This window comes from Ricinus communis, chromosome 5, assembly GCF_019578655.1.
Source record: "Ricinus communis isolate WT05 ecotype wild-type chromosome 5, ASM1957865v1, whole genome shotgun sequence".
Classification (NCBI taxonomy): domain Eukaryota; kingdom Viridiplantae; phylum Streptophyta; class Magnoliopsida; order Malpighiales; family Euphorbiaceae; genus Ricinus; species Ricinus communis.
In genome coordinates, this window is record NC_063260.1 from 5,467,148 (window position 1) to 5,479,569 (window position 12,422).

General features: G+C 31.7%; 1 protein-coding gene across 2 annotated transcripts; it reads left to right on the top strand.

Annotated features, from left to right (window-relative positions):
• The first annotated feature begins 4,464 nt into the window (after positions 1 to 4,464).
• Positions 4,465 to 10,046, top strand: LOC8266504 (NAC domain-containing protein 86). Of its 2 annotated transcripts, XM_048373682.1 has the most exons (8): positions 4,465 to 5,739; positions 5,841 to 6,161; positions 7,463 to 7,740; positions 7,929 to 8,264; positions 8,356 to 8,635; positions 8,711 to 8,799; positions 8,916 to 8,994; positions 9,100 to 10,046. In XM_048373682.1, the coding sequence occupies exons 2-8, from the start codon at positions 6,005 to 6,007 to the stop codon at positions 9,801 to 9,803; spliced, it is 1,923 nt and encodes a 640-aa protein (XP_048229639.1). In that variant the 5' UTR covers positions 4,465 to 5,739; positions 5,841 to 6,004; the 3' UTR covers positions 9,804 to 10,046. The 2 variants fall into 2 exon arrangements, with proteins under 2 accessions (XP_048229639.1, XP_025014445.1); XM_025158677.2 differs by having other exon boundaries at positions 8,356 to 8,799.
• The last annotated feature ends 2,376 nt before the right edge of the window (positions 10,047 to 12,422 follow it).

Genomic DNA, 12,422 nt, shown 5'->3' on the forward strand with positions numbered 1-12,422 from the left:
GTAATGAAAATAAGGTATACCCTAAGTTAAAAGCTAATGTTGAGGGTTCTATAGTGGGAAAAGATAAGGGTAAAGAAATAGCTGGTAGCGAGATTTATAATGATACTTCATTGTTTCAAACAAAGAGGGGACGAAGAGGAATGGTTAGAACTAAACGTGGCAGAGCAGGAATAGTAAGAACTAAAAGGGGGAGAGGAGGAATGGTTAGAACTAGAGGTGGTAGGTTGGGACATATGAGGGGTAATCAAGTTAGGAGTAGAGGGAGGGTGAATGCATTGGCCACAGATCAAATAAAAAATAGAGAGTGCCACCAGTTAGTGAGGATAATAATGTAGAGGGGAATGATGACCCCAAGTTTAATGACGATGACTATGCACTAACTGATGACAGTAATGATGCAACTTGGGATGAAAAAAGTCATAGATTAGAAGAGGAGAGTACTGATTCAGTCAATCAAGCTAGTGAAGAGGTTATGTATAATGAAGAAGATGAAGATAGAATTATAGATAAAAATGATGGGCTTAGTGATGTGAAATCAAATAGGTCAGTTGATATAGAGAACTGTTCATAGGAAGGAATTACTTATATAATAGGTAATAAGAAGAGAAAGAAAAAAATTATTGATCCTTTTAAGAAGTTATTCTCTAAACCTTTTTCTGCAACTTCCAGTAGGGATATTGTATTTGAAGTAGGTCATGTATTTGAGAGTGTTGAGATATTTAGAGAAACCTTAAGGGATTATGCAGTTAAAGGTGGTTATGTACTAAGTAAGAAAAAAATGAGTGTAAAAGAATGACTCCAAGGTGTGTAGGAATAGGGTTAGATATTTTTTCATCACACTTAATAAAAAGGATAAATAGATTTTTCTAGTAAAAAAATAAGAATAAAAGACTAATAAAACTGAAAGAGTTTTTTGATAAAGATTAAAGGTAGGAGGACCTTGAAGCTTGATGTTTATCGTGTAATCGGAAGCTTAATGCTTATAGAAGGATTTTTTTTGAATTGTTTAATGCTTAGAGAAAAGAAAGTGGTGGAAAATCTTGAAGCTTTGATATCATGTAGAAGATAAAAGTGATATGAAACCCTTTAATTATAGGGGTAATTACTATTTGCCTCCTGTGTTTTTTCATATTACACTACTTACCTCATGAGATCTTAAAAATATATATATTCTCATTCTTCTACTTTGTAATCTTATATTAAAAGTTCTTTCTGTCAAAATTTCTATTAAATAACCATTAACTAGGTCTAATTTTATACTATTTACCCCATAATTCTTATTGTAATATACAAATTGGCCTTTATAGTTTATTTATTATGCTATTTTATAGACATATATACATACACTATTACATCAATAACTTCCTATACAATAATTATAATATTTTTTGTATTATGACATAAATATATTATTTATATTCTTATTCTGATATACTTTTTTATTTATAATATATTTTAATATGGAGTTTCTTTAACTCCAAAACTAAATAACCAAAACACAATTTATTTAATTGATTTCAACTCTTTATATATATACTATCAACAATTTCTTATTCCATGTGCTATTCGATTTTTTATGCATTTATATAACTCAGAGTGTTGCTATCCCAAAAGCTTGTCAAAAATTACTTTTAATCTTACCCTAACGTTGACTTTCTACTATCATCAGACTATTTTTCTGAAATTGATTATCACAACAAAAGAGTATAATAAAATAAAATTAAAAATTCAAGCGTTTAACAATGTATTTAGTCCAAGTGAATGGCTATTGAAAATGCATAAATTGGATTAATTTGTACTTAATCTTAACTTGTTTATAAACTTAAGAATTATTTTTTGATAGTAGATTTTTAGCTGAGTCTCTATTAAATTGAAACACTGACTCATTAAACACAAGCACAAGTTAATTAGTGTAATTAATTAATTTATTATGGATTATGATTTAATATTCGTTGAAAATAAAATTATAAGATATAATAAAGAAAAAGAAAGGAGGAAAGAGTGAGGGGAGGCAAGTAATGGAAAGACGATAATAATGAGAAAGAATAAACCCAACAAAAGGGGAAAAGCACAAAAAAGATTGATTGATGTAAAGGAAAAGGAAGGGAAAGAGAAGAAGAAGAAACAATTTGGAATTGCTTGAAAAAGAATGGAAAGACTTCTAAGTCATCCTGTTCTGCCACGTGTAAGCTTTCTCACGCGGCTATAGCTGGCCCCACATGGGATCAACATCTACATGTGAATCCTTACTCCCACTCACTCCAATTCTACTATGGCAGGCAGGGGCAGTCTTTTTCTTTCTTGTTGTTGTTGTTTTTTTTTTTTTTTTTTTTTTTTAAAATTTAACCTTTTCTAATTTCCTTAATTAATCTTATATAAATTTTTGTGTTAATTTTTATTTAAATTAACAAAATAAAAAATAAAAATAAAAATCTAAGAATTAATTACATAAAATGTGAAGAAATTCAAATTTTATAAGCTCAAATATTAATTCCTCATTTAACTTTTCAAATATTCATTAAAAAACCATATAATTAGATGGATGAAAAAGGAGAAAAATAAAAATAAAAAGTAACAATTAGATGAGATTGAATAAACAATAATAGTGATTTCACATGAATCTTTTGCTTTAACAATAGATATTGAGAAATGGAAAATGAATCTGTTCAACGTTTTCAAACGCAAGAGAGGGACCATAGCCCCCACCTCGGGAAAGAGTATATTAATATATTGGAAAAAGTTTTATGTTTTATCTTTTTCTTTTTTCTTTTTTTCATAATTTTATTGTGAACTTTATATATATATATTCTTCCTCAATCGTTTTCTACTTTTCCCTTCTTTTTGTTTTTAAGGAAAAATCGACAATGAGTTATTTTACTCATCCTCTCCTATGATTTAAAGCTGCAGATCAGACATTATTGTTCTAAAATTAAGACATTCCTATAAGCCGTATGAAGTACTGTTAGAATACACAATTCTCTTTCAATACAATTTTAATGAATGTTTAATGCATATTTGGAAACCAGCTGATAATTGTTTAAGTTTCAAGAGCTGTTGTAAATTGTTTGATTTGATTTGTCAATTACAAAATTATGTATCATTAGTTATTTATTAAAACATTGTATAGTGTTGCTATTATTTTGATGATATATTTTATCATTTGGAAAATTTAAATTAAATATTTATATAACATATGCACACACATCTATATATATATATATATATGATTTAACTAATGAAAATTATATAATGAAAAAATATAATTAATAATATACCATGATGAATTTTTTTATTAATTTATCAATTAATATATTAATTATTATTTAAGTAACTAATATTAAAATATAATTATATTTTTAAGATCTAGAACTATTATTTAATTAGAAAAGACTCATTAATCAAAATACTTTTTTTCTTAAGATTAGAATTATTATTTAATTAAAAAATAAATATATTATTTAATATGTTAATATAATAATTTAAATATAAATAAAAATTTAAAAATAAAAATTATGCAATAATATAATATCTATATATAAAAAATAGATATACATATCAAAATTATTTTTAATATATAAAAATTTCTATGTTGGAAATATATATATATATATATATATATATATATATATATATATATATATATATATATATATATATATATATATATCCTATCGCGTTTTAGTTTTTAGATATGTTAATTTTAAAGTTTGCTAATAGTCGCTTCTTGTTGAGGTATTTTGTCATTGTCTTGACGTCTACTCTATACCCTTATTGAATCCATTTATTAAGCTGTACTATTACATAAAACTATTCAATTTCAAAAAATTATAAACATGATTAATATGTCCAATTTAAATATAAAAGGATCTGAACTCAAATAGAAATATTATAATTATCCTAGAGGCAATTTGCATTTGCCTATATGGATATTATTAAAAGGAGTAGTTTTGCAACAAACCATTCAATTGAAAAATTTAAATCACTTTTTTGAGCTTCAAATCTTGAATCCCACTTTTACATCAGTGTTACCTTCGATTAAGATACCAGATAAAAATTTAAGCTATTAATTAAAGCTTTAACAATAATTTAAATATCTCTCACATTCTATGGGGACGTAGGGACACGCAAAATAGGGGGCAAGGAGGCCTTGGCTCCTCCAAAGTTTGAAATGCTCCTATCAGCCCTACAATTTATATATATATATATATATATATATATATAAATTGGCCCTCCCAAGCTTTGATTATTTGTCTTAGTTTTATGAGAGCTTATAAAAGATATATAAAAATCAACAAAAATTAACATTTTTAATGTGTAAATTTTGTTTAAAAGTTACTATTTCTTTAATTTTCTTTAAGAAATTCAAAGTGTGGTTGTTTTTATTTATTTTTCGGTTGTTTCTCAATTAGTTTCAGTTATTTACGGTTGTTTTTCAATTGTCTTTTAGTATTTTTTTTAGTTATTTTTTTATTCAAAAACAACTAGAAAAAAATAAAAATCAACAAAAAACATAATTTTTTTTTAAAAAAAGAAGTTAAAATACTGTATTACAAGTATATGTCAATGTCATACAAGGGTCTATTTTGATGCATATATTTAGGGCATAAGACTCTTGTCAATATTAAAAATGGCTCAAATTAGAATTATTATATTTATATTATTCCTACATATTGAAACTAGACACTCCACACAACAACCTGAATTACCAGCCCTATGCAAAATCAGTGAATTAACTTATTAGGACCACCTGCATCCTTTCTTAATTCAGGAGTAGTCAATTGACACATCAGACTTATTAGGGCATCCACCAAAAGGTGTTCTTCATCCCCAACTAGGCCGGCCTAGGTTGGTTGGTTGGTTGGTATCCTCATATCTGTTTTTAATGTAAGAAGTTGGAGAAGTCGACTTTGAGTCTAGAATTATCACATCTTATCGCGAGTAATTTATGAAAGAGAGAATTATCTCGTGCTGTGTCGAGTCACCGGTTGAATTCCGAATAGAAAAAAAAAAAAAAAAAAAGTACAATTGATCTTTTTGTGAAAGTATTGATTCCAACCTTATAATTGGTATATGGAATAATCATAAACTGATCTGGATGAAAATTGGTAACATGAGTGTTTTCATTTAATTAGTATATTTCTACACAGTAAGCAGAAGACAGAGAGAGTAAATTTAACAGAGAAATGAAAGTAGCATGTGGAAAGAGACAAACTTTCAGTTTCAGTTATAAGACAGAGCTTGGCGCCGAAATTCTTTCCTGAGAACAGTTTTCTCGTTAATGTAGATATACTTGATTGGTCTCATAATATAACGTGAAAAAGTTGGTAATGCATCGAATCATGTAAGGGCATGTGGATGGGATTATTTCAAGATTCCTAGAGAAAGGACAAGAATGAAGCATGGCATAATTTGCAATTCCGTATATAGACAGATAGAGATCAGTGAGTTCGAAAATCTTCAATGGAACGGTAACAAGAATACTTTGATGACACAGGAAAAGAAAAAAGGAAAAAAAGAAAAAAGAAAAACAAATAAAAAGTGCAAAGGGTAGTTAGGGCTAGGGGGGTGGTGGTGGTGGTGGCTGCCTCTTTACTTTGCTTTTTCTCTCTCTCTCTTTCTCTCTCTGTAACTTTTTGTCTTCTTATCAAAACCCCAGTCTCCCTCCTCCTTTCATTTGCCTCTCCTGTCAATCCTTCCTTGGCTCTCCCTCTCTCTGCTTTGGACCTTCTTCTGCTCAAGGTCTCTCTCTCTCTTTAACTTATACTAACTATATAGATAGCTGCAATATCAAGTTTCATGATGTCTAACTGTTAATGGGGTTTTTGAATTTCCCTGTGCAGTTATTTGGTTTCTGAAGACTGGGTCTCGTAGTTTCTTATTTTTGCTGGGATACGAGAAGGAAGTTTTTCTTTCTTTTTCTTGGTTTTCTCATTCTGTTCATTTATTTCTTTTATCAAGAATCAAATCAAGAAGAAGGTCCATAGAGAGACAGAAATTAAGTTGAATGGCTCCTGTTTCATTGCCTCCTGGTTTCCGTTTCCACCCTACTGATGAGGAACTCGTTGCTTACTATCTCAAAAGAAAGATTAATGGACATAAGATTGAATTAGAGATCATCCCTGAAGTTGATCTTTACAAGTGTGAGCCATGGGATTTACCAGGTACTACATGCATACACACACACATATAAGTACATCACACCTTTTGTTCCTCTCATTCTTTGCATTTAATTTTTGTTTTCTTTCTCCCCCTCTTTGTTTAGTTCTTTCACGAGTCTAAGTGCATCAAGAAACAATGTCTTCAATATTCCTTAGTTCTTGATTAAGCTCATTGCTAAATGTTCCTTCATGATTTATTTTGATAGGCTTCATTTGTGGCAAAGGATTGTGCATCTCATTCTTAGAGGATGTACCACTAAATGAACCAAACAAAGATTGAGTAACCATTAGGAAAGGGACAATGCTGAGAAGAGTAAACTTAATTGTTTCTTAATTTACATGGATTCTTTTTTGTTTAAAACCTTTTCTTGGAAAACTTGTAGAAAACAAAATTGTGATTAACAAGCCAAATATATGTATAAAATAATCTAAATTGCACCATCCTCTTTTGCTGTTACATAGATCTTTGACTGTTATTAAATTTCAACAATAAGAAAGGAAAAGCCTTTTTATATAGAAGTACATTGATCCCCATCATCATAACACTAAATTTTTAAACATTTTTTTAACAAGCATAGACTATCATTATCAGATATGAATTTTTCTTTTTCTGCTAATTGATTTGGAATTTGGCCAATCTTCAAGACTGCAATGGGTTATGATGCCTTTTTCTAAAGGCGAAGACAAAGAAATGGCTTCAAATACTCTTTAGGGTTGCCTATTCTTCTTTTTGTTTTCTTTAATCCGATAATGATGACATGAATCTACTTAATTACATGCATTGATCATGCTTTATTGGTCAAATTTATCAAGTTGAGTGGAAAAGTACGTACTTACGGTGACAATAAGGCAGCTGGTCCCAACATCTTTAGGGCTTCTATTGTGAGTAAGAAGATATATCAATTATGGGAATCCAAAAATTATTAATTTCTAAGTCAAAAAGCTTCAAGGAAAGGAGAGCATTGCATTGTTTACAAGATATTTCTTGTTCCATCAATAATTATATGCTTTTGCCATTTCTTTAACATATTCTCCTACTGTTGCTTTGTTTCATTCTGCGTTGATATCATTTCTGTTGTACTTTTTCAGTAGTGATTATTGCTGTTTTCCAAGATTAGTACCAACTTTATCAAAGCCTAAAAAAAACACATATCGATATAGGACTAGCCTAAGGCTTCCTGGACCGACCAATGAAAAAAAAATGCACTTTTTCTCCTTATTTTATAATTACAGTACTCAAGCAACTACAGCATAATTTCCTACTTAAAAATGAAATTTAACAAGTTCGAAACATGTAAATGCAGGGAAGTCACTATTACCAAGCAAAGATCTAGAGTGGTACTTTTTTAGTCCTAGAGATCGTAAGTACCCTAATGGATCGAGGACTAATCGTGCTACTAAAGCTGGGTATTGGAAGGCCACAGGGAAAGATAGAAAGGTTAACTCTCAAATGCGTGCTGTAGGTATGAAGAAAACCCTAGTTTACTACAGAGGTAGAGCTCCTCATGGTGCTAGAACAGATTGGGTTATGCATGAATATCGCCTTGACGAAAGAGAATGTGAAATTCCTACTGGCTTACAGGTTCAGCTCATTCTTTGCTTCTCTTGTACTTTTATTTACTCTTTTATGTTGTTAACATAATTTCTATATTCGAATTCTAAATCTTTTAGTCTTCTGATAACATATTAAAGAATTCTTCAACCTCAAAGCTCAAAATTTATAGGAGAATGTCCAATAATGGTTCTATAAATAAAACGTTCCATTTTCAGGATGCATATGCACTTTGCCGTGTATTCAAGAAGAGTGCAAATATTCCCAAGATTGGAGAGCATTATGCATCAACATCAAATCAAATGGCAAGTGAACATTCTTCTAGCATTGAGCTATATTCTGAAGGTAGATGTGAAGATTTTGAGAGCTCAAATTATCAAATGCCAATAGACACATCTTCACCCTCCATTCCCAATGGATCTCCTCTTCATCACCATCTTGATCAAACAAGAGATCATGGGAAATGGAAGCCATTTATACCAGAAGATCCTTTTAGCTTCTCTTCTTCTCCATCCTTTTCAAATTATGGGTCCATTCCTTACCCACCATCCAAGGTAAAACTATGTTTGTTTATTATTGCTATGTGAAGATTCTTTCCTTCGCTCTTTTGTTTTCAAAATAAATACATGTTTGATTGATTTGCAGGTTGATATAGCATTAGAGTGTGCAAGATTGCAGCATAGGTTTTCAGTTCCTCCATTGCAGGTGGAGGACTTCCCTCAAGTTGGACTTACTGACATGAAACTGATGCGCTCCATTTCCATGCACGAAAACTCAAATCGGACAGATATTCTGCAGGAAATTCTTTCGGTAGCTCATGCATCTCAGGAACTGATAAATCAATCTAATATTCAGGATACGTGGGGTGGAAATTATTCTTCTGATAATAATGATTTCACTTTCATAGCTGGGAAAGATGTTCATGGTAATTTCTACAGCGACATGAATTCAATAAGATGTATTGACAAATCATGGGCAGATCCTAATGTAAGATATACAGAGATTGGAAATCTGGATGAAGGATTCAAGACAGAGAGGATGGTAGAAAACTTGAGATGGATAGGAATGTCAAATGAAGAACTTGAGAAAGTAAGTGATCTTGCGTGATTAACATTATTTGTACTGATCTAGATTGTTTACTAGCAGTGCTAATACATTTATTTTCTTGTTTCTAAACTACATTGAATTTCCTTTATAATTTTCAGAGTTTCATGGAGGAACACAAGGTTGTCCCAGTAGAAAATATTTCAAGTTTCCAAAGTAGGGAAGAGCATGAAATTCAAGGTAATATTATGCCTGACATTCTTGCGTACATACTTTCCTTTTACATTTATATATACATATTTGTCAAATAGAAAAACTAAATCGATAGTTTATTTATTGTACAAGGTTCATTTACAGGAAACAATGTGCATAACGAAGAAGACTGCATGGGATTCAATGACACAGATGATTATTCACTAGAATTCATCAACGATGATGCTAACGCTAACTTCATAGGTGAAGGAAATGTGGATGATTTAGCAAGTTCACCAAGTTTTGAAGTTGTTGAAGAGATCAAAGTTAACCATGGAATGTTTGTTTCGACTCGCCAAGCAGCAGAGACTTTCTTTCACCAGTTAGTTCCCTCTCAGACTGTCAAGATCCATCTAAACCCAGAAACGGCAGAGAACTTCTCAGTAGAGAAAGTAGACATGCAAGCACAAGTGAAAAGATTCAAGACAGTTTCCAAGGACAGCAAGTTTAACATGGGAATCAGCAAACTGATACAACCTTGGAAGAAAATTGCAAGAACTATTATCTGTATGATTGTGATTCTCTTGCTGCACTGTTTGTATATGGGGAATGAGAAGCTGACGGTGCATGGTTTGATGGAAAATGGAAGTGGAGAAGAGATGAGGGTTTGCCCTAAGAACAAGAAAAATATACAACAGAGAAACAAATGGATCGATGACAAGAAAGAAAACGATTTGCTGGTTATTATAAGAGGTGGGAATAGATTTAGTGTTATCCTAAGGAAGTTAGGGCTTTTTCTAACCGTTTCTTTGGCTCTGTGTACCATGTGGTTTAACCATATCATTCTTACCTCCTGAATTTTTTATTTTTTTCTTTTTCTCTTTTTCAGTTTTTAATTTTAATTTTTTTCCTTTTTTTCCTTTTTTTTTTTTTTTTTTTATATCTAACGATATACAGTTGTTAATTTGGAAGGTAGACATAGGCCTTCTCCAATGCTGAAGGCAGATCCCTTCTTATATATTTTTATGAATACATACTGATACATGTAATTGAATAATTGTAACTGAATTAGATTAATGGAATTTATTTTCATTGTTTTCCGCCTCATTGTTCATGGAATCAGAGCTATCGATTTATCGAAGCTGAAATTTCTTATTGATTCTTGATCATTTTCTTTGAAATGGAAAATGAAACTGAAGATGCTACTCAAGAGGGAACCAAAACTGACACTAGCTCTGGAAATGGGTCGAACTTGACTGCAAGAGAAACTGGATATGGTGCTAGCAGAGATCCTTTATATCTCCAAAACTCCGATCATCCAGGAATGGTGCTGGTCTCTTCACCACTCACCGGAAAGAACTATCTGTCGTGGACAAGGGAAATGATGTTTGCTCTAGGAGGAAAAATGAAACTAGGTTTCATCGCTGGAAGCTGCAAAACACAAGAAGTGGATGTCGATGATTCTGACCAATGGATACGTGTAGATTGCATGGTGACATCGTGGATCTTGAACTCAATCTCAAAGGACATCGTGGAAGCTGTCATGTATGTCAGATCTACAAAGGAACTTTGGAATGAGCTAGTTCAAAGGTATGGCGAAAGTAATGGGCCTCTAATTTATCAACTACAAAGAGAGATTAGGTCAATCTCTCAAGGAAACATGACGGTGGATGCCTACTATACTAAACTTAAAAAACTATGGGATGAGCTTACCTGTTTCGTTCCAATATCAAAGTGTACCTGTAGAGCATGTACCTATGGAGCACCCAAGGCAATAGCTGAGACGTGAGTTCAATAGACTCATGCAATTCCTCATGGGATTGAATGACTCGTATGAAAATATCAAAAACCAGATTCTGGTTATGGGCCCTTTACCTGCCAATAGGAGGGACAAGGTTTGTCATGTTTGCCACAAATCTGGCCATACCAAAGAAACTTGCCAAAAAACTAAACACTATGATTTTTGCAACAAGAAAGGACATTTATTTTAAGATCACTAGAGTACCAGATTGGTATAAGGACTTGAAGGACAAGAGAGGACAGATAGACGACAAATGTTGTTGATTCACCACTTGATTTGAATAATGATATGCCAAAGGAAGCTTATGCAAATGCAGCACTAACCGATATCTGATTCAGCAGGAAGTTATGAAGTTAATGAAAGGGAATATGAGCATGGATGCAACACAAGTTAATTTCGCTCATTTTTTGGGATTTTACAGGTATGGCTACTGATTCATTCATTTTTTTTGCCCTTGATCATCTAGAAATAGGATCTTGGATTATAGATATAAGAGCATTTAGTCATATTTGCACTGACATCCGAAAATTCACCATTCCAATAAAACCAAAACACTCAACACCTATTTATCTTTCTAATGGCAACATTAAACTTGTTGAACACATTGGAAACACTCATCTTAGCCTAAAGATTTTTTTGACCAATGTTTTACACATACCAAGTTCTAGACATAATTTGTTATCTGTACATAGTTTAGCAAAATCTGCAAATCTTAAACTCCTTCTCTATCCAAATTGTTATTGTGTGTAGGACCAACAGAATGAAGCTATCTTAGGAATTGGAAAATTAGTGAGAAACCTTCATCGTAATATTGTTTGTGTTGTGACAAAAACTAAAAATAAAGATTTACCTTCCTTTTCTACATGGCATTATAAACTTGGACATGCATCCATTACTACTATGAGTCATTTGAATTTTTACCTAGTTTGCAAGAACATGTTGACACTGTTGAACACTGTGACTTATGTCATAAAGCCAAACAACATAGACTCCCCTTCCCTGTTAGTCAGAACAACACTAGAAGTGTCTTTGAATTGATTCATTTGGATTAATGGGGACCCTATAAGCAGTCATCTCTTCTTAACTCACCTTACATGATTACTGCAGTTGATGCTAATAGTCGAACTACCTAGACCTTTATGATCAAACACAAAGACCAAACCCATCATGTCACTGAAATTTTTTTTCACCTAGATCCAAAACCAGTTTGAGACTAAAGTTAAAGCCATCAGAATAGACCATGGCATTAAATTCCTAAGTAAAGATTTTCAAGCCATGTTAGCAATGTTTGGAATTTCACACCAAAAATCTGGTCTCTACACTCCTTAACAAAATGGCATCATTGAAAGAAAACATAAACACCTGATGTAAATAGCCAAAGCCTTGATGGTTCAATCAAAATTACCTTGCGACTTTTGGGCTCATTCACTTCTCATGGCCATATACATCATAAACAGACTACCCATAGATTATTTTGCCATGAAGACCTTCGGTTGTCTATGTTATGTCACAAATACTAATCCCAATAAAACCAAATTCACTGAAAGAGCCTTTAAATGTGTTTTAATTAGATACCTGAATAGTCAAATGGCATACACTATCTATGACATAGAAAACCATCAAATTTATGTTAGCAGAGATATTTTATTTCATGAGAATATATTTCCCTACGCAG

What these genes read in the sequence shown, in the direction of transcription:
- LOC8266504 (XM_025158677.2), top strand. Translation starts at nt 6,005, where the DNA reads ATGGCTCCTGTTTCATTGCCTCCTGGTTTCCGTTTCCACCCTACTGAT. An exon ending in TTCCTTACCCACCATCCAAG is followed by an intron (nt 8,265 to 8,355) that starts GTAAAACTATGT and finishes ATTGATTTGCAG; the next exon opens with GTTGATATAGCATTAGAGTG. An exon ending in CAAATGAAGAACTTGAGAAA is followed by an intron (nt 8,800 to 8,915) that starts GTAAGTGATCTT and finishes TATAATTTTCAG; the next exon opens with AGTTTCATGGAGGAACACAA.